Source organism: Hemibagrus wyckioides, linkage group LG26 (genome assembly GCF_019097595.1).
Source record: "Hemibagrus wyckioides isolate EC202008001 linkage group LG26, SWU_Hwy_1.0, whole genome shotgun sequence".
Classification (NCBI taxonomy): Eukaryota; Metazoa; Chordata; class Actinopteri; order Siluriformes; family Bagridae; genus Hemibagrus; species Hemibagrus wyckioides.
This window is the reverse complement of record NC_080735.1, coordinates 19456295-19478414: the sequence shown is the minus strand read 5'-3', so window position 1 is coordinate 19478414 and position 22120 is coordinate 19456295. Positions and strand designations below refer to the sequence as shown.

General features: G+C 37.1%; 1 protein-coding gene across 1 annotated transcript; it reads left to right on the top strand.

The window, feature by feature from the left end:
* The first annotated feature begins 590 nt into the window (after positions 1 to 590).
* Positions 591 to 20307, top strand: LOC131346872 (complement C3-like). The gene is made up of 41 exons (XM_058380598.1): positions 591 to 759; positions 1670 to 1865; positions 2211 to 2379; positions 2559 to 2635; positions 2816 to 2904; positions 3091 to 3173; positions 3257 to 3344; positions 3424 to 3526; positions 3829 to 3949; positions 4051 to 4166; positions 4403 to 4549; positions 4898 to 5095; positions 5265 to 5456; positions 9147 to 9308; positions 9517 to 9646; positions 10579 to 10650; positions 10841 to 11032; positions 11379 to 11496; positions 11582 to 11673; positions 11810 to 11949; positions 12171 to 12377; positions 12595 to 12658; positions 12816 to 12902; positions 13485 to 13688; positions 14258 to 14333; positions 14417 to 14576; positions 14699 to 14794; positions 14911 to 15061; positions 15138 to 15301; positions 15514 to 15672; positions 17088 to 17147; positions 17240 to 17330; positions 17468 to 17516; positions 17661 to 17751; positions 17864 to 17953; positions 18041 to 18146; positions 18231 to 18326; positions 18441 to 18521; positions 18692 to 18775; positions 19715 to 19850; positions 19991 to 20307. The coding sequence occupies exons 1-41, from the start codon at positions 692 to 694 to the stop codon at positions 20130 to 20132; spliced, it is 4947 nt and encodes a 1648-aa protein (XP_058236581.1). The 5' UTR covers positions 591 to 691; the 3' UTR covers positions 20133 to 20307.
* The last annotated feature ends 1813 nt before the right edge of the window (positions 20308 to 22120 follow it).

Here is a 22120-nt window from a genome sequence, read left to right as displayed (position 1 = left end):
TTCCTGTTAATGTCTTGGGTGAGAGGGGTGGGGTGGCCTGTATCACAGTCTGATCAAACAGATTTCAGAAAAATGCAGTAAATAAATAACATAGTTAACATAGAAATTTATTTCTAGAAAAAACAGCGCTTTAATGCAAGTTTTACAAAAAGAAAAATATATTAATATTAAAAAACTGCATCGTAAAAGTTTTATGAACAGAAAGAAAAATCTTAGCGATTTTAACTGATTTTATCGATTTAGTAAAATTTCAAGAAAAATAAATATATATTCACCTTAAATGTATCTAAGAAAGATTTAGGCAATAAAGCCTGCAATCTGCAATAATTTATAAAGAGGAAACACTACATTAATAAATAATTTAGAAACAAATATATCCAGTATAAGATAAGGAAATAGACCATGTACTTTTAAATTCAAGAATTATAATTAGTTTGGTGAAATGTTCAGATTCGTGCAAATCTCTTTAAAAGTATAAATGTTCTTCACAGATCTTTTTACGTCAGCACATTTGCGTGTGTGTATGTGTGTGTGTTCTGTTGAATGGAAAACTAACTCCCCAATGTCAGTGTTTCATAATCACAGAGAGGGAGAGGTGTTCTGTAGCTGGTGTGTATAAGGTTGGTATAAAAGCTGTGATACTGCTTGATAACACACACATCCTCAGACTGAGCTCGGACCAGCAGGCAGGATGCATGTAGACCGGGTGTGGCTGACGGCTGTGCTTCTATCTTTTCCCTTGCTCACACTATGTGACCTGTGAGTATACATACACACACACACACACACACACACACAGACTAACATTAACTTAGCAGTGCACCGACTCTTATTGTTTCACACAGTTTTTCACATTTTGTTATTTCATATTATTCATACGTATGATTTTTCTCATTTTGTTTCATGTGTAGTACATGTGCTTTTATTTTTCACACCTGATCAAATTGTTTACATTGTTAAATGATCTCATGTCTTTACCTGACCGTAGACAATAACATTTTGTACATTTACATTCTTTTCACACAGATATTTGATACTTATCTTGAAAGTATTTTATTGATTATAGTTCAAGATAAAGTTATAAAAGCTGTAATTATAGCGCACAAGGAAAAATCCTGGTTTTGAGAAATTTAGCCTTACGTTTGGTTGGGTGTTTTTCCCATTTTTTTCTCCATTTTTTCCCTATTTTAGTCACCTGCCAAATCCCACCCACTATCTAACTGTCCACCCATATTATGTAACAGCTACCAAATGTGGAGGGCTGAACTATAGATTCTGCTGAATCACACACTTGGAGGAAAGCGCTGTCCATCCTCTTCTGTGCACATGAGCTCTTGAGCTAGTGTTGCTGTGAGTGACAGATGAGAGAGAGAATAGGCCCCTCCCACAATGAAAGCATGTCCAATTAAGCTCTACTGATGTCAGAACTCCAAATCTACTTATGAAATTGAAGAGCACTTTCCTGGTGCACCACTCAGATGTCAGACGTGTTTTAAAGTGATTTATGTGAAACATACACATAGGTTGATAATGAAGTAAATATATCTGTGTATAAAATGTCTTTTATCTTTACCTAATGTTTTGTAAAGTAATACATGGAATCACTCTAAATATCACATTCTAATATACTTTTACTCTACAGTAAAACTTTTCCTTAATGTCATAACAGCAATGTCATGGTGGCCCCGAACCTGCTGAGGGTGGGCACACCTGAGAAAGTGTTTGTAGAAGCTCAGGATTATAGTGGAAATCACTTCAATGTGAGGATCAGTGTGAAGAATCACCCAAAGAAAACTTCAGAACTGACAACTGCATCAGTCGACCTCACTGCTGCTAACAACTACCAGGGAATTGTAGACATAAAGGTGGGTTCTCCAAGTGTTTTTGTTTCGTTTTGTTTTGCTATTCATATTCTCCTGCTCCTGGAAATTAGTTTGTTTTGTTCACTTTTGTGCAATTAAAATAAAAAATTTACACATTCACCTTCATTTTGTGACGAGCAGTCCATGCGTCACATTAATAGCTACTGTTTTAAATTCTTTCTTGTGTCAAAACAACAAAAAATAAATAAAATAAAATTTTATATATATAAAAACATAAAAATGTTTCAGAAATTTAGTCTGAAACAGAATGCATTTTAGGTGGTGTGTAGTAGATTATTCATCTGTATATTTATTGAGAATTAAGTGTGTAATTTTCCTTTGGTTCAGATTCCTGACAATAAGGGCTTCTTTAATGATGACCCACTGGAGAAGCAGTATGTGTATCTGCAGGCTGAGTTTCCTTCTAAAGTGCTCGAGAAAGTGGTCCTAGTATCGTTTCAGTCTGGCTACATGTTCGTTCAGACAGACAAGAGCATCTACACACCGGGAACAACAGGTAAAACAGTAACATATATATTTCTTTAAATATATATCAATATCAACATCATAAAATATATAGTTTTCCTTTCTTTCTTTCTTTAATTAAGCTTTCATCAGAGTCAAAAGATTTTTTGGCCGAAATCATGTTCAGTGTGGGTGTTCTAATACAAGACGAATGAATCATCTTTGTCCCAGTTTTTTACAGAATCTTCCCAATGACTCCTGATCTGCAGCCTGTTGACACGAGTGTAGGAATCTATGTGGAAATCATAGTAAGTGCTCAAACAGCTCAGCTGGGGTTTTATCCACTCAATAGTTTCTAATTGTTTCTATTATTTCATCCTGAGGTACAAATACTGTATATTCTGATCTGCTTATCTCTCCATTATGTATTTTCTGTAAGATATTTGAATGATATCACAATTATTTTTTATTTTTATTTTTTCCCCAAGAATCCTCAAGGTATCACAATTAACAGGGACACAATCTTTCCTAAGGAAGGAACCATAAAAGGGTCATACAGCATCCCTGAAGTTGCAAAGTTAGTCCACTGCATTAATATTTCTGATATGAAGTGTTAGAAAACAGTCATTATACTGGATTATGTTTATATGTAATAATGTTTGCACTATTATATTATTATTATTATTATTATTATTATTATTATTATTATTATTATTATTATTATTATTATTATTATACTATATTATATCCTTTTTTTTAACAGATCTGGAATATGGACTATAGCTACACGGTACAAAAACACCCCACAGAAGAACTTCACTGCTGAATTTGAAGTTAAAGAATATGGTAAGATTTATAATTTGACTACAAAACCACCCTACTTTTGTTTTGTCTACGTGTGTGTTTACATGTTGCTTTTCACTTTGCAGTGTTACCGAGCTTTGAGGTAGCATTAAAACCATCCAAACCTTTTTTCTATGTGGATGATGAGGAACTCAGTGTTGATATAACTGCCAAGTAAGTAGAACATGACAAAGACAATAAATTACTCTAATCCAATTCTGTGCATCATCTAACATTTGGGAATTACATGAAGGTACCTGTTTGGAAAAGATGTGACTGGTGTTGCGTTTGTGGTGTTTGGCGTTAAGACTGATGACACTAAAACCACTCTGCCTGCCTCTTTAAAAAGAGTACAGGTAAGTTCCATAGCTTTCTAATATTTCAATTTAGAACATCTGTGAGAAAATAATCACTGATTCATTCAGTCACTTCTGTTTGGTTAATTTCTTGAATTCAGATTTAAACCCAAAGTAGGCCAGGCCTAAACCTTGTAAATTATTAATTTCTTCATATTACACAGAAAGAAAACCTACCTGTGCAACTTTTGATCCCAGGTCTGATTTACATCTATAGTCTCTACCAGAGAACCTGTGACTCTTGTGACAGAGACAATTGTATATTACTACTACTTATGTGTAGTATTTTATGTTGCATATAGATTCTTAATGGAGAGGGACAAGCCAAGCTCACTAAAGATATGATCCAGCGTTCCTTCCCTAATATTCAGAAGCTGGTCGGAAGCTCTTTGTACATTTCAGTCAGTGTTTTAACTGAGACTGGTAAGACCCCAGAAAGTGTGTGTGTATTCATTTTTATCGACATTCCCACATAACATAATGCAATCTGACTCCTTCGTTATTTATCATTAATATTATTTCAGGTAGTGAAATTGTTGAAGCAGAGAAGGGCGGCATTCAAATTGTAACATCACCCTACACCATCCAGTTCAAGAGAACCCCAAAATTCTTCCATCCTGGAATGTCTTTCGATGTCACGGTATGCATACCTTTATAGCTCCTTATAATCTTGACAAGACTGACAAGTGACTTAATAATTTGCTGGGGAACTTGATAATATGTTTAAAAAATTAGAGTTGATGTGTTACTGTTATTAAATGTAATAAATGTCCATGATATTATATATAGCATTTTATTAGATGTATCATTTAAATCTCATTAAAAACTATTTGAATTACACCAATTACAATTTATGTCTGATCTGGGTATGAAAAGGTTTATGTGACCAATCCGGACCAGTCACCTGCTGAAAACGTGGATGTGCTGATCAAACCTGGTGACGTTAAGGCTGTAACCAAGAGTAACGGCATGGCCAAGGCCACACTGAACACCCAGGAAGGAAATAATCCTCTACAAATCACTGTGAGTCATATACAGTAGGGTTTTAACTTGTATTTATGGAATAAAAAATAATTACACAGGAATAGTACTTATAAGCAAACATAAAAGTCCCAGCTCATAAAAAATCATAGGCCAAGCTGGTTGAACAGGTAAACCATCTTTTTCAGATGCTAAGTTATTTTCCAGGTTGCTTGTTAATTGACTAAGCTGATCAGTACATGTTTGCCTTACAGTAGCATTATTATTTGCTGGTGTTTTGGAAGCTGGTAGCTGGATCAAGATATCTTTTTCTGCAGTGGTGTATTTCAATAGCAGTAAAGCATTCTGTAAATTTCAGACCTAACTAAAATGGTTTTGCTATGTAACCAGGCAAGAACTGCAGCCCAAGGCATACCAGATGAAAGACAAGCTGAAAACAAGATGACTGCCCAACCTTACACCACCAAAGGAGGCTCTGGCAATTACCTACATTTAAGTGTTGATGCTGCAGAATTAAAAATCGGTGCTCAGTTGAACATCAATGTGAACTTCAAAAGCACTGTCTCCAATCAAGATTTAACTTATGTGGTTGGTATCTCTTACATATACATTTAAAGATCTTGGTGATATTGTAAAGTATTTTTACTGGCTTGTGTAATAATAATGCAAAACCTTTTCCTAACCTTAAAACCTACACTGAACTTTGGTAACTTTGTTTTTTATTATATAAATTAACTGGGGCTTCTCTTTGTGTCAGATCCTTAGTAAAGGACAGATTGTAAAAGGCTACAGGTTTAAAAGAAGAGGGAACTCGCTGGCAACTCTGTCTCTACCTGTCACCAAGGACCTGGTTCCTTCTTTTCGAGTGGTTGCGTATTATCACATAGGATCCTTAGAAGTTGTGTCTGACTCCATCTGGGTTGATGTGAAGGACACATGCATGGGAACGGTAGGCAATCTGATTTAAAAATATAAAAATATTATACTGAATAGTATTAAGTTCATCAGCATTGTAGGGAGTCTACATATGGAAACACACACATCTATCTATCTATCTATCTATCTATCTATCTATCTATCTATCTATCTATCTATCTATCTATCTATCTATCTATATATGTATATATATACAAATATATATATATATATATATATATATATATATATATATATATATATATATATATATATATATATATATATATATATATATAGATAGATAGATAGATATTATATCATGAAAGTAGGGCATTTAAGTAGAAGCATGCAATGATGATTTCCTTATCTCAAACAATTTATTGAAACAAAAGCCAACAACAGTGGTGGGTATACCACAACAAAAAATGTCAATGTCTCAATAATTTGTCATGTGCCCTTGACCATCAATTACAGCTTGACAACGACGTCTCATGCTGTTCACAAGTCGACTTATTGTCTGCTGAGGCATGGCATTCCACTCTTCTTGAAGGGCGGCCATCAGGTCATTGAGGTTCTGGGGTGCAGGGTTACGAGCCTCTACACGGCGACTCAGCTGATCCCATAGGTTTTCTATGGGCTTCAGGTCTGGAGAAAGTGCAGGCCACTCCATTTGAGGTACCCCAGCCTCCAGCAGCCATTCCCTAATGATGCGACCTCGTTGAGCTGGAGCATTGTCATCCATGAAGATGAAATTAGGCCTGTGTTGTTCATGCAGGGGCACAATGACTGTATTAATGATGTTATTCAGGTAGTATTGGCTTGTCACTGTACCATTCACAAGATGTAGGGCAGCTCTGTATTGAGACACACCTGCCCAGACTGTAACACCACCACAACAGTGGCTGATGCATAGCGCTCTCCTTGACATCTCCAACATAGTTGGCAGCCATCATTTCTGCTCACTGTGAATCGACTTTCATCAGAGAACAGCACTGAGGCCCACTGGTCCCTCGTCCAGCGTAAATGCTCCCTGGCCCAATGCCTGTGCCTGGTGGTAAACGGTTTTGAATGGTCTGACATGACACTTGGGTGCCTCTCACCTCCCTTAAATGTGCCTGGAGTTGAGTGGCAGTCATCATCCGGTTCCACAGGGCACTGTTCACAATGAAGCAGCCATCAATGTGGGATGTGGCCAAAGGATGTCCACTTCTATGCCATTCTGTGACTCTTCCAGTCTCTCTGTATCTCTGTCCCAACCTGCTGATGACACTCTGTGACACTCTAAGCTCACTGGCCACTTCCCTCTGAGAACATCTTGTTTGAAGCCTCGCAATGGCGAGGTACTGTTGATCAATTGCTAGGTGTCGTCTTGATCTCATGATGTTAATATGTGAACAGCATGATGAAGAGGACTGTTTAAATACCAATTCTAATTGAACCAGAAAATTTATTGGTGGATTCATGATCAAACACCAGTTGTGAATTTTGCCGTTAAGCACCTTGTTAGAGAACAGCAAGTTATGCAAAAAGTACTGAAACACTGAACAGTTGGACATGTGCATTGAAAAGTGTAGAGAAGGTCAAATTAAGTTCACCTGTAAAGGTGCATTTTAGGTGCATCCTGAAATTTCAAACGAAAGCCGAATATCCTTAACTTTTTGTGAGTAGTGTGTATATATATATATATATATATATATATATATATATATATACACACACATTATGCATATATATGCAAAGATGCATAATGAAGAGAAAGTAAACAGATTAACAGTGCAGTGGGAGCGTGGGCGTGATTCCCAGCAAGTCTGAAGTCTACAGCGTCCTCCTTTGTTTTCCTGGTGTTAAGTTACAGGTTATTGTCCCTACACCATGCAGCTAGGTGCTTAATCTCCTCAGTATAAGCCATCTCAGCTTTACTGATCAGGCCCATCACCGTGGTGTCATCTGCAAACTTGATTGCAAGTTGATTGGAGGCATACACAGGTATGTACTCGTAGGTAAGAGGGAGTGTAAGAGAAGAGACAATACACTTCCCTGGGGTTTGTCCAGGGTCCTGTTGCAGAGAGGAGTATTGATGCCAAGCTGTTTAATCTTCAAGATTAACTTGGTCAGGTTGACTGTGTTGAATCCTGGAATAGGTGTTGTCCAGGGGATGTCCAGGTGAGTCAGAACAGAATAAAGCATTGTGGAGATGGCATCCTCTGTTGACCTGTTGGGGCCATAAGCAAACCGGTGTGGATCCAGAGTGGGAGGCAGACAGGCTTTGAGGTTGGTGAGGACCAGTCTTTCAAAGCACTTAACTATGACAGGGGTGAGTGCAACAGGAAGAAAGTCACTGATTGACATTGCATTAGAGTGCTTGAAGACCTCCACTAGGCCCAGGCTCTAAACCCTCTGCCAGGGATGCCATCAGGGCCAACTGCTTTCCACACATTCATCCTGCTTAGAGTAGTATATACTTTAGAGGTGGAGAGTGTGAGTGTCTGCTCTTTTCAAAACAAGAATGGAAGCAATTGAGCTTGTCTGGGAGTGAGGCAGAGCTGGTTGGACGTTGGAGTGAAGCAAGAGATGTTGTCTACAAAAATGCACAAGACCCCACCTTTGTTTTTACCTGTGGCTGGTGTTTCTCTATCAGCCCTGAAGATAGTGTGCCCTTCTATCTCCAGCACACTGTTTCCGATGCCAAGTTTCAGAGAAAACCATTATGTTGCAGTTCGTTATCAGTCTCTGAATGAGTGTCCAAATTCTGAGATCGTTCACTTTATTCACAAGGGAGCACACATTGGTGTGAAAAACACTCTACATGCTGGTTGGTGTAGATTTAACCTTAGCTTAGCCCACAGCTCCCTGCATCTCCCCTGTCTTTGTTTTTTGGCCTCTCTGCTGGCATCAGAACAAAAGGCTTCGGTGGTAGCTGGTCAAACTCAAAAACATAAAAAAAAACATAGTTTGAAACAGAGTTTGTGTGCACGTAATTGATATTAAGTATCGACTGTCTGTCATATGTTAAAATAACCACTAATATGATAAATCTGGAGAAACGCTGAGCCTCGCAATGTATATGTGCCATCATCTTGGTGATGAGAATATCTAAATGGACAAATGTCTATAGCCATAATCAAGAAGAGTGAAGATTATCACTCTTCTACTCACTCACTACTAAGGCAGAGGTAGCTCAAGAGGTAGCTCAAGAGGTAGCTCAAGCACAAGGCCCATAACCTTCCTTGCTTTGGGGCAATGCATTATGTCTGACCCCAACTTCCAAAGCTGGGATGTGTGAAAGAAGAATTTCACTGTGCTCTAATGTATATGAGAAAAATAAAGGCTTTTTCCTGAATGGAATGTTCGACAATCACATTTGGGGGTGATATACAATTGCTAGGCAGTCTTGAATAATATTTGCACATGCAATAAAAGAATAACCTCAGTTTTTTCATTGCCAAAATTTGCACCACGTTCCAGTGAGTTTCCCAAACACACTTTGCTACATGAAATACTTTTAGACACCACTTTCCCAGGAATTTATGAACTCATTTTCCATTCGTCAGCACTTAACTAGCTGACTAGCTTGCCATAAGCTAGTACATTGTTTGCTACCATGTTTTGCCCTTTTCAGTTTCCAGGGCTATCAGAGCATTTGTGGGTCAGATATAGAATTTGTTCACTCATGACATATTTTTTGTTTCTCTTTATCCTTTCTTTATGTTATGTAATTTAGCTGAAAGTGGATGTAAAGGAGAGTTTAAATGTCAAGAGGGCATTTGAGCCTGGTGATGGCTTTCATTTAATAGTTACTGGAGATCCAAAAGCCAAGGTTGGTCTGGTAGCTGTGGATAAAGCTGTCTTCATCCTCAACAAGAACAGACTCACACAGAACAAGGTGAGTAATACCTGGCAAGGTTTTAAATTCTCTTATTCATGTTGTTTTATGTTTGGGTAATTCAGGAATTAGGTAAAGTGTTCAAAACAGCGTCCCCAGATTGGTAGTGAGACCCAGCTAGTCTAACTTTGCTATAGAAAATATATACTGAACATATTTACAGTAACAATATTTCTTTTTCTAATCTTTTTTTTTATTCTGTTAATAGATCTGGGACATTATTGAGAAGCATGACACTGGCTGTACAGCAGGCAGTGGTAAAGACAGTATGGGGGTTTTCTATGATGCAGGTCTATTGTTTGAGTCTGACAAATTAGGAGGAACCAATGAAAGAACAGGTAAAGCATATATTTAATTATAAATGAAACATTTATAGCATCATGCTATAATAGATAAGTAATACATCCCCAAGAGTTTCATTCTGCTAATACAACAGCAATTTCCCAACAATTAGAATTAATACTTAAGAATCACAATGCATATTTTTTAACCCATTTACAGTTAAACTTATCCCTATGTTAAACTGTTATAGCAGCTGTAAGCATGTTCTCTCACCAGCCTCTCTTTTACATAGTAAAGAATTTAGAATCACAAAACTTAATTACATCTTTACTTGTAAAGTCTGTTTTAAAGTGTTGACACAAGAGGCTCCTTCTATGTTAAACACCTCCTCAATGAAAAATTCACCATATCAGTAATTACATCATATGGCCAAAAGTTTGTGGATACTTGAACATCATGCCTATTTGTGGTTCTTTTGTTGAAAAAGAAGGAATCATGTAGTTCTTTAGAATGTCTTTGTGTGCAGTTGTATTATAATTTCCCTGAAATGGATCTAAGTAGCCAAAACCACAACCACCCTCTCTGGTATTAACTAGAATGCCAACTGCAGTCTTTTCATCAAACACAAGTGTCTGACCTCAGTCTTCACAAAGTTCTTGTGGCTGAATGGATAAATCCCCACAGCCATGTTCCGAAATCTAATGAAAACCCTTCCCAGAATAGTGAAGGTATTTAGAACAGCAAAAAAGGTTTAAATCTGGAATGGCATGTACAACAAGCACTTATAGTGTGATGATAAAGGTGTCCATAAATATTTGGCCATTTAATATTTGGTTTTCGCTGTTAAATGACAGGGATAGATTATGTGGACTATATCTGTTAACTTTTAATGTATTACATATGTACAACAAAAATATGGGCGAAAAACTACAGGTCTATACTTCAGCTACAAGCCATTTTATTTTAAGAATTTTCCTTCTTTTCATAGCTCCTGAGTGTCCAACCCCACTGAAGAGAAAACGGAGAGCAGAGACTCTACTCCAGGTTACCCAAACGCTGAGTAAGAAACTAAGACTTTTTATTCACCAATTTTGTTCAGTTGTCATTAATTTCAATCTTGCCACATATTTTCTGTAAATAAAAGGGAGTTAGAGAGGCAGGCAGGCATAGACAGATAGATTTATGGTGAAGGGGTTAAGGGTGGATCCTCAGAGCATCACTAATGATTACCATTTATAATTTTTCTCAAGTTTCTAAATACAAAAATGAACAGAAGAGATGCTGTGCAGACGGTCTGAGGCAGAACAGGCTGGGCTACACATGTGAACGGAGAGCTTCATTTATTTTGGATGGTGCAGAGTGTGTCCAGGCCTTCCTGGACTGTTGTAAGGAGGTCCAAAAACGCAAGGATGAGCAGAAAGACTTGTTGCATTTGGCTCGCAGTATGTACCCACTTTGTCATTTACTTTTATTACAGTTGTTAAAGGTTTCTAAAAAATAATAAAAAATAAAATAATTATTGGCTTTACAGCAAAAACTGTCCATGAATGCTTTGATTGGCCTAAATGATTAGGTTAAATGTGGTCATAACATAGTTGGCCAGTCCAGTACTTCAATACAGAGTAAATTTAGCCATAGCCATAGTTTATCCATAGTCTTTATCATACCTATGCCTGTTAGAAAATCTTATTTGATCAACTGCATGAAAAATAAAGGTGATGAATTGTTAAATCGATAAGTGAATATTTGCCTCTTCTCCAAGGCATGATTTAATATCAATTTGTTCAGGTGAAGATGATGATGACGATTTCGTAGGCTCTGAAGAAATTGTTACTCGAACACAGTTCCCTGAGAGTTGGCTGTGGGAGGACATAGAACTGCCAGACTGCCAAAGAAACACTCACTGGTAAATGCAATAATCTGAGATTCTTCTTTGCAAAGCATTCTGGAAGTAAATGGTATAACTGTTCTGTTTTTCCGTTTCACTGAAGCCATACAACAAGCCGCACGTTGGAAAAAAACTTTCTAAAAGACTCTATTACTACTTGGCAAATCCTAGCCATCAGTCTGTCTAAGACCCATGGTCAGTGTCACATCCTCTTTATAGATCTAAGATATCTTGATTTTATCAATGATCATATGTTAAAAATCTGAAATATATGCCTGCAAGGACTGGCATATGATGGCAAATATTAAAACACATTGCTTTTTCCATGTAGGCATCTGTGTGGCTGAGCCCTATGAAATAACAGTGGAAAAAGATTTCTTTGTGGATCTCAAGTTACCTTACTCAGCAGTCCGCAATGAACAACTAGAAGTCAAGGCTATTTTACATAACTTCTCCAATAGGAAACAGAAGGTATTTTAATTTTTTTCCACAGTTCAACATATTTTTTTCCTCAAAATATGTTTTAGTAAATTTAGCAGGTTTTTGCAGAATTTTCGGTTGCTGTCTCAAGGGTTCTCACTTCGATCCTGAGCTCAGATTAATGTCCAGTAGAATTTCTGTTTATGTTCTCCAACTGGATTTTATGCATTGCTCACATTGAAGACATTTGTCTCACTTCCTTTTCCCACCAGGTGCGTGTGGAGTTCTTAGAGACAGAGCATATTTGTAGCGTAGCCAGCAAGAAGAAGAAATACCGTTCCATAGTTAATGTTGAAGCTGATTCCACAATTTCCATCCCATATGTGATTATTCCCATGGAACTAGGGGAGTATCACATAGAGGTTCTGGCTGCTAGTTCATCACTTCATGATGGAGTACGGAAAACCCTGAAGGTGGTGGTGAGTATGAGTGATTTTCCAAGACATAATTAGTTAAAGCTCTTAACTGGAAATGGGCTGAATTTTAAAGGAATAGTTACATGTTGCTGAAGAAAACAGAAATGCATGAACTGTCTTACAGATGTGAGAAAAATGTATACAAAAATAATTATATGATACTATGATGCAATCAAATGCACTGCTTTGATAAACATAAGGTCTTTTTTCCCTTGCTCAGTCAGAAGGTGTGCTAACTGAACTCCCTGAACAAAATTTGGAATTAAATCCCTCTAAAGTGCCTGGTGAGATCTTCTAAATTTTATAATTAAGCAACAGCAAACACTTCATGTTATTGTGTTACGTATTTGTCAGCATTTATCCTGCACATACTGATTTTCCATTTTTGCATGCAAAAATAAGTTTTAATTTTTTTTGCTCTTTCTATGTGTTTTGGAATAGGTGGTGTACAATTTGTGCCGTTGAAGACTGAAATACCACCTGGGCAGGTTCCAAACACTCCTGCACAAACTTACATCACTGTGGCTGGTAAGAACAAACTCAAACACATAAATATAGGCCCATATGGACCAATTCAGGTTTGGGTCCATTTTCATTATCATCATCATATAGTCATACATAGTGGGATAGCTTCATCTCTTTAAGAGGACAAAGTTGTTACTAGCTTGGCAGTTATGGACTAGACCCTGCAGTACAATGTTTTTTTCAAGAAATAAGTAATATCTAAGAAGTTTTTACAGGGAGGTGTCTGAGCTATTTTATTTAGTTTGAAATGCATGGTAGACATGAAACCAGAAAAACTGTTCTCCATGACGTGCAAAAATGACAACTATACTGTGTGCTTTCGAGTCCCACTGCTTACTGCACTACACACAGTCCAAGGTGCAATCTTGCTGAAGGATGAAAAGTTTCAAAAAGCTTTTTTATATATGATGAAACCAAAGCTGAGAGTAGGTGGAAACACTCATAGTCCACCTCCCATATTATTTTGCAATTATATTGTCCTTTTTAGACAATCATTAGACAGTATAATACATAATAATGTCTGCCACAAAGAGGGTTGTCTGTTTATACATTTTAACAACAATCTTTCTATTCATATATTTGCAGGTCAGGAGGTGAGTCAGACAATTGAACAGGCCATCAGTGGAGATTTTATGGGGCGCTTGATTGTACAACCACATGGCTGTGGAGAGCAAAACATGATCTTCATGACATTGCCTCTAATTGCCACACACTACTTAGATACCACCAACCAGTGGGAAAGGGTTGGCCTGCAGAGACGTAGTGAGGCTATAAAGCACATCCAGACAGGTGAGAAAACTCTTTCCTTACACTATACAGCAAACATAAAGGTCTGCTTTGCAATATTTGCCAAATGAATATTGCATACTTCTTTTCTTTTTAATACAGAATTCTTTCTGGTATCTAAATAAGCCTAAAAAGACCATAGACCATAAGCTATAGAAAATTACATTAAATCATTCTTACTTTATTCTTGTCAGAGTCATGGTCAATCCTAAACCTGTGAGGCATTAACACCACCTGCTATGCCACAGCATCATGCTAGAAGATTGGGGTTTAGCTTTATTTTATTGGGCTGATAGTGTTTTTGGTGCTTAGAATGTACGTATGTACGAGAATGTCAGTATTGTCTGGATCCACAGTTTGGAGATATTAAATGTTACTGCCTTTAGTTTATATGTTTTTGAGGTGCTATTAATAAAATGGCTCACAGTTGTATTTTATTTTATTTTATTTTTTATTTTTTTGGAAGACATTAGATGGTTTGGTGCTTGTATCAGGGCATGTGTATGCGAAAGTCTTCCGTATTTGCACTGCTTTGACTAAGAATATTAACCTTCCTTCTCACATACTTTTAGGATATGAACGAGAACTTACATTCCGTAAACCTGATGGTTCTTATGCTGCATGGATTCATACACCTAGCAGCACATGGTAAGAGACCAATCAAATTTTGGATAATTCTTCCATTTTTCAATCCTAGGTGATATGCTGACTGCTTGTTTTCTGTGTTAAAGGTTGACTGCATACGTGGCCAAAGTCTTTGCTCTGGCCAGTGACCTCATTAGCATGAATGAAGAAATTGTTTGCAGCGCTCTCAAGTGGGTAAATCTGAATGCACAGATGCCAGATGGCTCATTTAAAGAAAATGCCCCAGTTAGTTCTGCATCGATGGTTGTAAGTAGAGCTTATAGTTGTTTTGTCTTAAATTAGTGCCATGTATAAAAACCCTCAGCAACCATTTTTGAGAAATCTTGTATACTTATGTATACTGTTAAGAATTTTCTGTGCTATTCCAGGGTGGTGTACGAGGGCAAGATGCTGATGCATCTCTGACAGCATTTGTCTTGATTGCCCTGCAAGAAGGAAACCATCTTTGTGCTAAATCAGTTGGAGTATGTCAACTTATATCACACCATATATCTGCATATCTAATAGTCCAAAACAATCAAGCACACTGACCAGTTTTTGTTGAATTCTGTCTATAATTCTACCTATTTTGGTCATTTAGAGTCTTCCAGAGTCTTCCAGGAAGGCCACTGAGTATTTGCAAAACAGACTTCCTTCTTTGACCAATCCATATGCAATTGCAATGTCTTCCTATGCCTTGGCCAATGCTGGCAGGTTTAACAAACAGCGCCTGCTGCAAGCTTCCTCTGGAGGTCAGTAAATCTTAATATCATATTAGTTCAGTCCTGAAGAAAGCACAATTTAATTTCATTCATATCTTATGCACAGATGGTGCTTACTGGAATGTTGCTGGAGGACATCACTTCTCCCTGGAGGCAACAGCGTATGCCTTGCTGGCTCTGGTAAAAGCCAAGGAGTTTGATGCAGCAGGAAAAGCTGTTCATTGGCTCAATAGGCAGAGCAGTCATTATGGCGGTCATGGCACCACCCAGGTAGATTGACAGGTTTTTCTGTTTTTCCTTCCAGTTGGAAACTTACTGAGTATGCTAAACAGATGGATTTTTTGTTTATCAAGAATTTATGTTACCAGCTGTTTATGAAGGACAATAAATTAGTTTTGTTTGATGGAATCACTTTAAGCAAACGATAGAGATTTTTAATCTGAGATTGTACTGAATCCTCTTTGCTTTTACATGTCAACTAGGCAACCATAATGGTGTTCCAAGCAGTGGCTGAGTATTATAAACAAGTAAGAGATCATCAGAATGCAGACCTTGATGTGGAAGTGAGCGTGAGTGGACGAAGTCGTCCCATCAAATGGAAATTCAGCAAGGACAGCGCACATCTTACACGCTCAGACAAGGTTATTTTCAGTTATAACAAAGCAAATTTACTGTTTATTATGCTAGTGTTTTATGGAGCAGATATTAAAGACAATTGTTTTGAGGAAAACAGAGAATTGAAGCTAGAGAGCATAGCAATTTGTTAAATATATATATATATATATATATATATATATACAGTGTATATATGTATTGCTTGCTACTACTAGTTTGTGCTATGTTCTCATCTGATATGGATAATACAGTGGATATTAGAAATCAACACACCCCTGGCAGGTTTTTGTGATGTAAAGGTGTCCAAAGCATTTGACATCATGGGACACTGTAAAAAAAATCAACAAGTATAGAAACTATGGCATAAGAATGGCATTACTAAGAATAGGATGTCCCTCCAAAACTAATTAGAAGCCTAGTAGAAATTTGTTTAGGGAAGCTGCCAAGGGGCCTACAGCAACAGTAAGCAACAGCAGCAATTTCTGCCGAGTGTTGGGTTGCTCCTACATGTGACAATTTCCTGAATTTTTCATATATCTTGGTTATGGGGTAGGGATGCAAGATGGAAAGCTTTTTTTTATATATCCAAAGAAAAATATTCAAGCTGTCATCTTGGCAAAAAGTCAAGTTTAAGCTGTCAAAAATATATCTAAATATATCTAATATATCTAAAAATAATAATGTGGGACAAAAGTTTTGTTTAAAATAAAACCACAGCACCTCAACAAAAGATCACAATCCTCAAAGTGAGGCAAGGAGGTGGCAGCATCATGCTTTGAGATTGCTTTTGTTCAGCTGAAACTGATGATATAATCAGGGAGGACAGAATAATTAATAGCTCCAAATACCAGTCAATTCTGGGACTAAACCTTAAGGTTGCTGCTTAACACCTATAAGGAATTTCAGCATGATGGCACCCAAATCTAATCTGGGGTGTCTGACAGGAGATAGATGGACAACTTATCTGTCAGAGTTCATATAAGGAAGAGTAACAAAAAATTGCTAACTTAGGATGTGCCAAACTGATCAAATCTAACAATGCTTAAACCAAGTATTAGTATAGGGATGTACACGCTTATGCAACCAGGTTATTGTGCATTATTTATTTTAAAATTTCTCCCCCAAAATGATTCTTATTGTTTTTAGTAAGTTGCAATTTCAAAAGGGATGTGTAGAATCCAATATATATATTTCACACTTTAGGCCACATTCTAAACAATGTCACCACACTAATTACACCAATTGTCTAAGTTGCCTCCCAGAGTCAGCAGTTACTCTCACACCTTTACAAAATCTTCTTCCACCTGTTTTGCGAAATAGCGTTTTGTACCAGAGAGGGCAAAATTTCGATACCTCTCACCCTGCAACTTTTTAGATCTCTGTCGTTTATTATGGTAAAATGAAGACTAATTAGAATGTTTCTGTATCTGGACTTTTACAGGTTCAGCTCAGGCAAGAGTTTAATGTTACAGCTAAAGGAACTGGTGCTGGAGTTCTCAAAGTGAGTTTCCATTTCAAGAAAATCCTTTGTTTTGTGTTTGTAGTTGATTTATTACAAAACAATAATTTGTCCCTAATTCCTCTCTTTCATAGGTAATGACACTTTATTATGCTAGACCCACAGAAAAGAAAAGTGACTGCAAAAAGTATGAGCTTTCAGTTGAAATGAGAAAAGAAGCAGAGGGTAAGTTTTACCTCATGTTTAAATCCCTGCATTCAACTCTATTTCCATTTGTGATGCCAAAATATATTGTAATCATTTCTGAAATATTTAAAATATCCATGCTATAATGTTTTGCTGCTCTATAATTTCTCTCTCAGTATCATACCCAGGTGCAGAAGAAAGTTATGAGGTCGGCATTGACATTCTGTAAGCAAAAGAGCATGTAGTTCTACACATTCATTAGTTGATTTCCATTATTATTTATATCATTTCACATTTTTTATTTAAATATTAAAACTTAATGCACTGTCCATTTAGAATGTGAAATTAACCTTTCTTCCATCATTTCAGATTTAAGGATCCAGAAAGAGATGCCACTATGACTATTTTGGATATCGGCATCCTAACAGGATTCGTGGTGGATGAAAATGATCTTGCAGATGTAAGCAGAAATCTGAAATATACTCAGATAATTCCGATCATTTCTGTACAATAAGCATGAGAAATCTTTTCATAGAAGGCAATGTCTGACTTTTTGACACTCATAATCTTAGCTAACCACTGGGGCAGACAAATACATACAGAAGTTTGAGATGGACAGACAGCTTTCAGAACGAGGCTCCCTCATCATGTATTTAGACAAGGTATATTGAAGGGGTGTTTTTTCAGTATTTGAATTATTACAAAACTGTAAAAGCTCCTCTGTTGAAGCTGATTTGCTCTCTTGTCAGGTATCACACAAATTGCCAGACAGGATTGTTTTCAGAGTGCACAAGATAAATAACGCCGCTTTGCTTCAACCTGCTGCTGTCAGTGTGTACGAGTACTACTCTCCAGGTAAATAATGTGCACACAAAGCCACACACAGGCATGCACAAACACACACATATACATTCAAGAAAACCTTTGTGTTCTTCTTAGGGGAACGCTGTGTTAAGTTCTTCCATCCTACAAAGAAAGATGGAACCCTGAACAGATTGTGCAGTGACCAGAAGGATCTGTGCCAGTGTGCTGAAGGTACACACATTTACAGCTGACAAAGATAATCAATATAAACTAAATTAATCAGATATAATAAAGATATATTTTGTCCAATTGTGTAAGAGAGAAATGGTCTATATTCCCTGACAGAAAACTGCAGTATACAGAAAAAAAGGAATATTGCTGAGGGAGATCGAGAGAACACAGCTTGTGAAGCCGGCATGGATTACGGTAAACATCGACAATTATTTAAACACCAGATTCAAAAATACATGCTATCTGCACACATTGCTCACTCAAGTCAAGCTTTAATATATAATAAGACAAGTATAATAGCAAATAAAATAATGTTTAAATAAATAATATAAATAACATAAATTAATAAATATTGTATTTTTCAGTTTATAAAGTGAAATTCATAAGAGTGGACCAGAGACCAAACACAGATTATTATGAAATGAAGATTGAAGATGTCCTGAAAGAAGGTAAGTTTTATTTATCTGTATGACAGTAGATCACAGTAATGTATCTGTAATGTAGAACAGTGCATCACTCACATCAAAAACTACACAATTAAAACCAAACTCAGGGTTATGCTTGTTTTTAGCAATACATAGTGTGATGTAGTGATAAAGAGAGACTGGTGTTGGAACACATATGAAATAACAGGAACTAACATATTTCATAGACATTTCACAAAATTGGGCATCATTCATCCATTGTTTAGAGAAGTTCTGCATAAATGTTTGTGGAACTCAAACAAAACAAAATTTCTGCCAAATTTACAAAAATGATGGAAATGCTGAATTTATTCTTAATGTCTATGTTATACCTATATACACCAGTCATGGTTGGATTTGATTCACAATACTTCATGATGATGCTTCATGATTTTGATTTAAATAATTAAAATCTTAAAATTTTATGAGCAAAATTTGAATGATGAAAAATGATGACTGAAAAAACTTTTTATTTCTGAATCATAAAAACAATGGCCATGTTGTCTGTATGAAAGTAAATAATTTAAAAAAGTATTATTATTATTATTATTATTATTATTATTATTATTATTATTATAAGACCCTGTGCAACTGGATCTTAGGCTTCCTGTCATCAGGTGGTCAGTACGTACCCAGAGTAAACCCACACAGGCACAGGAAGATCATGCAAACGCCACACAGAAAGGCCCCTGTCTTATCAAAGGCTACAAACTACATAATTAGAATTTATGGATATTTACATGCCATGAAAGTTGGAGTCCATAACACATTTTAATGTTATCTGGTCTGGAGATTCTATAAACGTTGCCAACGCTCATGACAGACACTGTGACAGTGTTTTATTTGACTCTCTATATCAATATCAATCTAACAAAGGATCCAGTGTTTCCATACAAATGCATGTGTTTGGGTTTTATTCTACAGGTACTGACCATGATGTACATGACAAAATGAGGACCTTCATGGGTCATGCTAATTGCAGAGAGTCTTTTGGATTTGTGGAAGGCAAGAGCTACCTCATCATGGGCCACAGTGTTGACCTACCAAGGATAGATGACAAGTATGTTTACCACAGTCATCATGGGCTGAATCTAAAGTAGTTAAAGAGGGAAAACAGAAATCTCTGTAGTTTTCAGATAAGTTTGTTAATAATGTTATCTGTGTGAATGAGCTCACATTTGTATCATTTGTTCTTGTCAGGCTGCAGTACATCTTGGGCGAGCAGACTTGGATTGAATACTGGCCCACGGACCAGGAAGGTCAAACTGCAGCATACAGATCGCAACACATCGGCATCACTGCACTGTCTCAAATGCTTAAAGACTTTGGATGCACTACATGAACATATATTTTGTTTTTTCTATACAACTTTCAAAACTTCTTTTCTATTACTGTGATGGTGAATTTATTGCCATTACACACCTAAGCAACTATTCATCATAACCTTTATCCTGTCCTCTCTCACGCTTTCTGTAATATCTAAAAGTAGAACACTGAATAAAATGTCTTTCTTTGAATCTGTTACATGTTCATCATTTGTTAAATCAGCTGTACAACCGATTGTACATTCTTCGTAGTTGGGCAATTTTTAATAGTGGCTTACATCAAACTAAAGCAGCTATAAGAACTAAAGGTTTGTAGATCTGGTCCCATTTGTAACTGTTACCACAATATGCTTTCTGTTTTAGCCACTATTTAAATGAAAGTCATGCCCATATTAGACCAATTTATCTGTCATCAGTTTCCATTTTAATTGCTTATTTAACAGTCCTGATTTGTGTTAACTATGACAATATGCAGTCTGGATCAGGATGAAGGGTATTAATTATCTTAATGTGGCGATACCAAATAGAGTCTGGGCTTAGATAACCCAATAACCTTTCTCCCTACACTTACATCTGAACCATGACTCAAGATAACAGACTACGCCACCACGGGGGCCTATTACTGGGGACTCACCCTCCACTTAAGTTCACCGGACACACAGGTTTAGTTACGGCTGAGTCATGTATCAGACCAGAGTTGACCACACAAGTTTTATTATAAATAGCAATTAAAAGCAGTACACATAAAACAACCAAACAATCACCAGTTTTACCTCTCCAGAATTGGATACTGGCCTCCCTAAGCCAGAGGACACCAAACTCATGTGCACCCCAACACCACAGCACATACACAACACCACCGTGAGCACTGCAGTTGTCAGATACACCCCCACCAACACGCAGAAAGGGCACACACTCTGTCTATCGCTGGCTGCCCCAAACTCTGAGGGAAAAATAGCACATTGCAAGTTTCAAACAATCACACGCACACACACACGCACACCATTCATTCTCAAACAAAAGAAAACAAGATTTACAATTATCAGCACGACCTATCATGAAGAGAAAGAAAGAAAAAAAAATAAGGAAAACAAAAAAACAATAGCAACCTCATGAATATTAATAAAAAAAAACCCAGAACACATTAAGCAGATACACTTATCAATAAGAAATAAATCAAATCAGGAACAGCACTGTTTAAGGAAAATACAAAGGAAAACAAGCAAAAGAAAATGAGGAAAGAGAAAACGAAACAGAAACTTAACCGACAACACGAAATGGTGACGTCATGTGTGTGAGCCAAACTCCACTACAGACACCACTTCCGGCTATGATTTAACGTTGTACCTTCAGCCATTCAACGTGGAGGATTATACAACAATAAACATCAATATTGGACTGCCCAGTTCTCCAACATTGCGAGCTAGAGTGGAAGAAAAGGATTACAAGGAACCCAAGGTGCAGACCCAGCAGCAACTCTCCAAGATTCTGCCGCACCGATGGCTTGGTCCAGTAGTTTAACCCCACCAGCCATGATCGCGGTGTCCGGATGATCGGTTACGACGATAAGGTAAATATTTTTACAAAATAGTCCGGCATCTTAATGGTCACACAAGCGACTGCAGAATCAACTCTCTCTGACGGTCATATGAACATGAAAGTCAAAAGCCTGCTGCACCGTTGCTTAGCCAACCATTAGCTGCATAGCTGATAATCGTCAGTTTAACCCACATGAGGATTCCCTCTAACGATGAATACAAGCTTCCAGTTCGGCTCCTCAGTCCACACTCACAGGCATTCACACGGAACTCCGGACATGAGGCAATGCTAGGTAGGGGTGCTTCCCAATGATGTCACTACTGCTCATTTTATATCCTCAGAACAAAAGCCCAATCAAGTCCCAGCCTGATCACTCTTAAAGTGACAGTACTGCTATATTAATATTAATTAACACACACACACACACACAGCTGTCAAAATGTCTGCGGTGCTCCTGCAAGTTCAC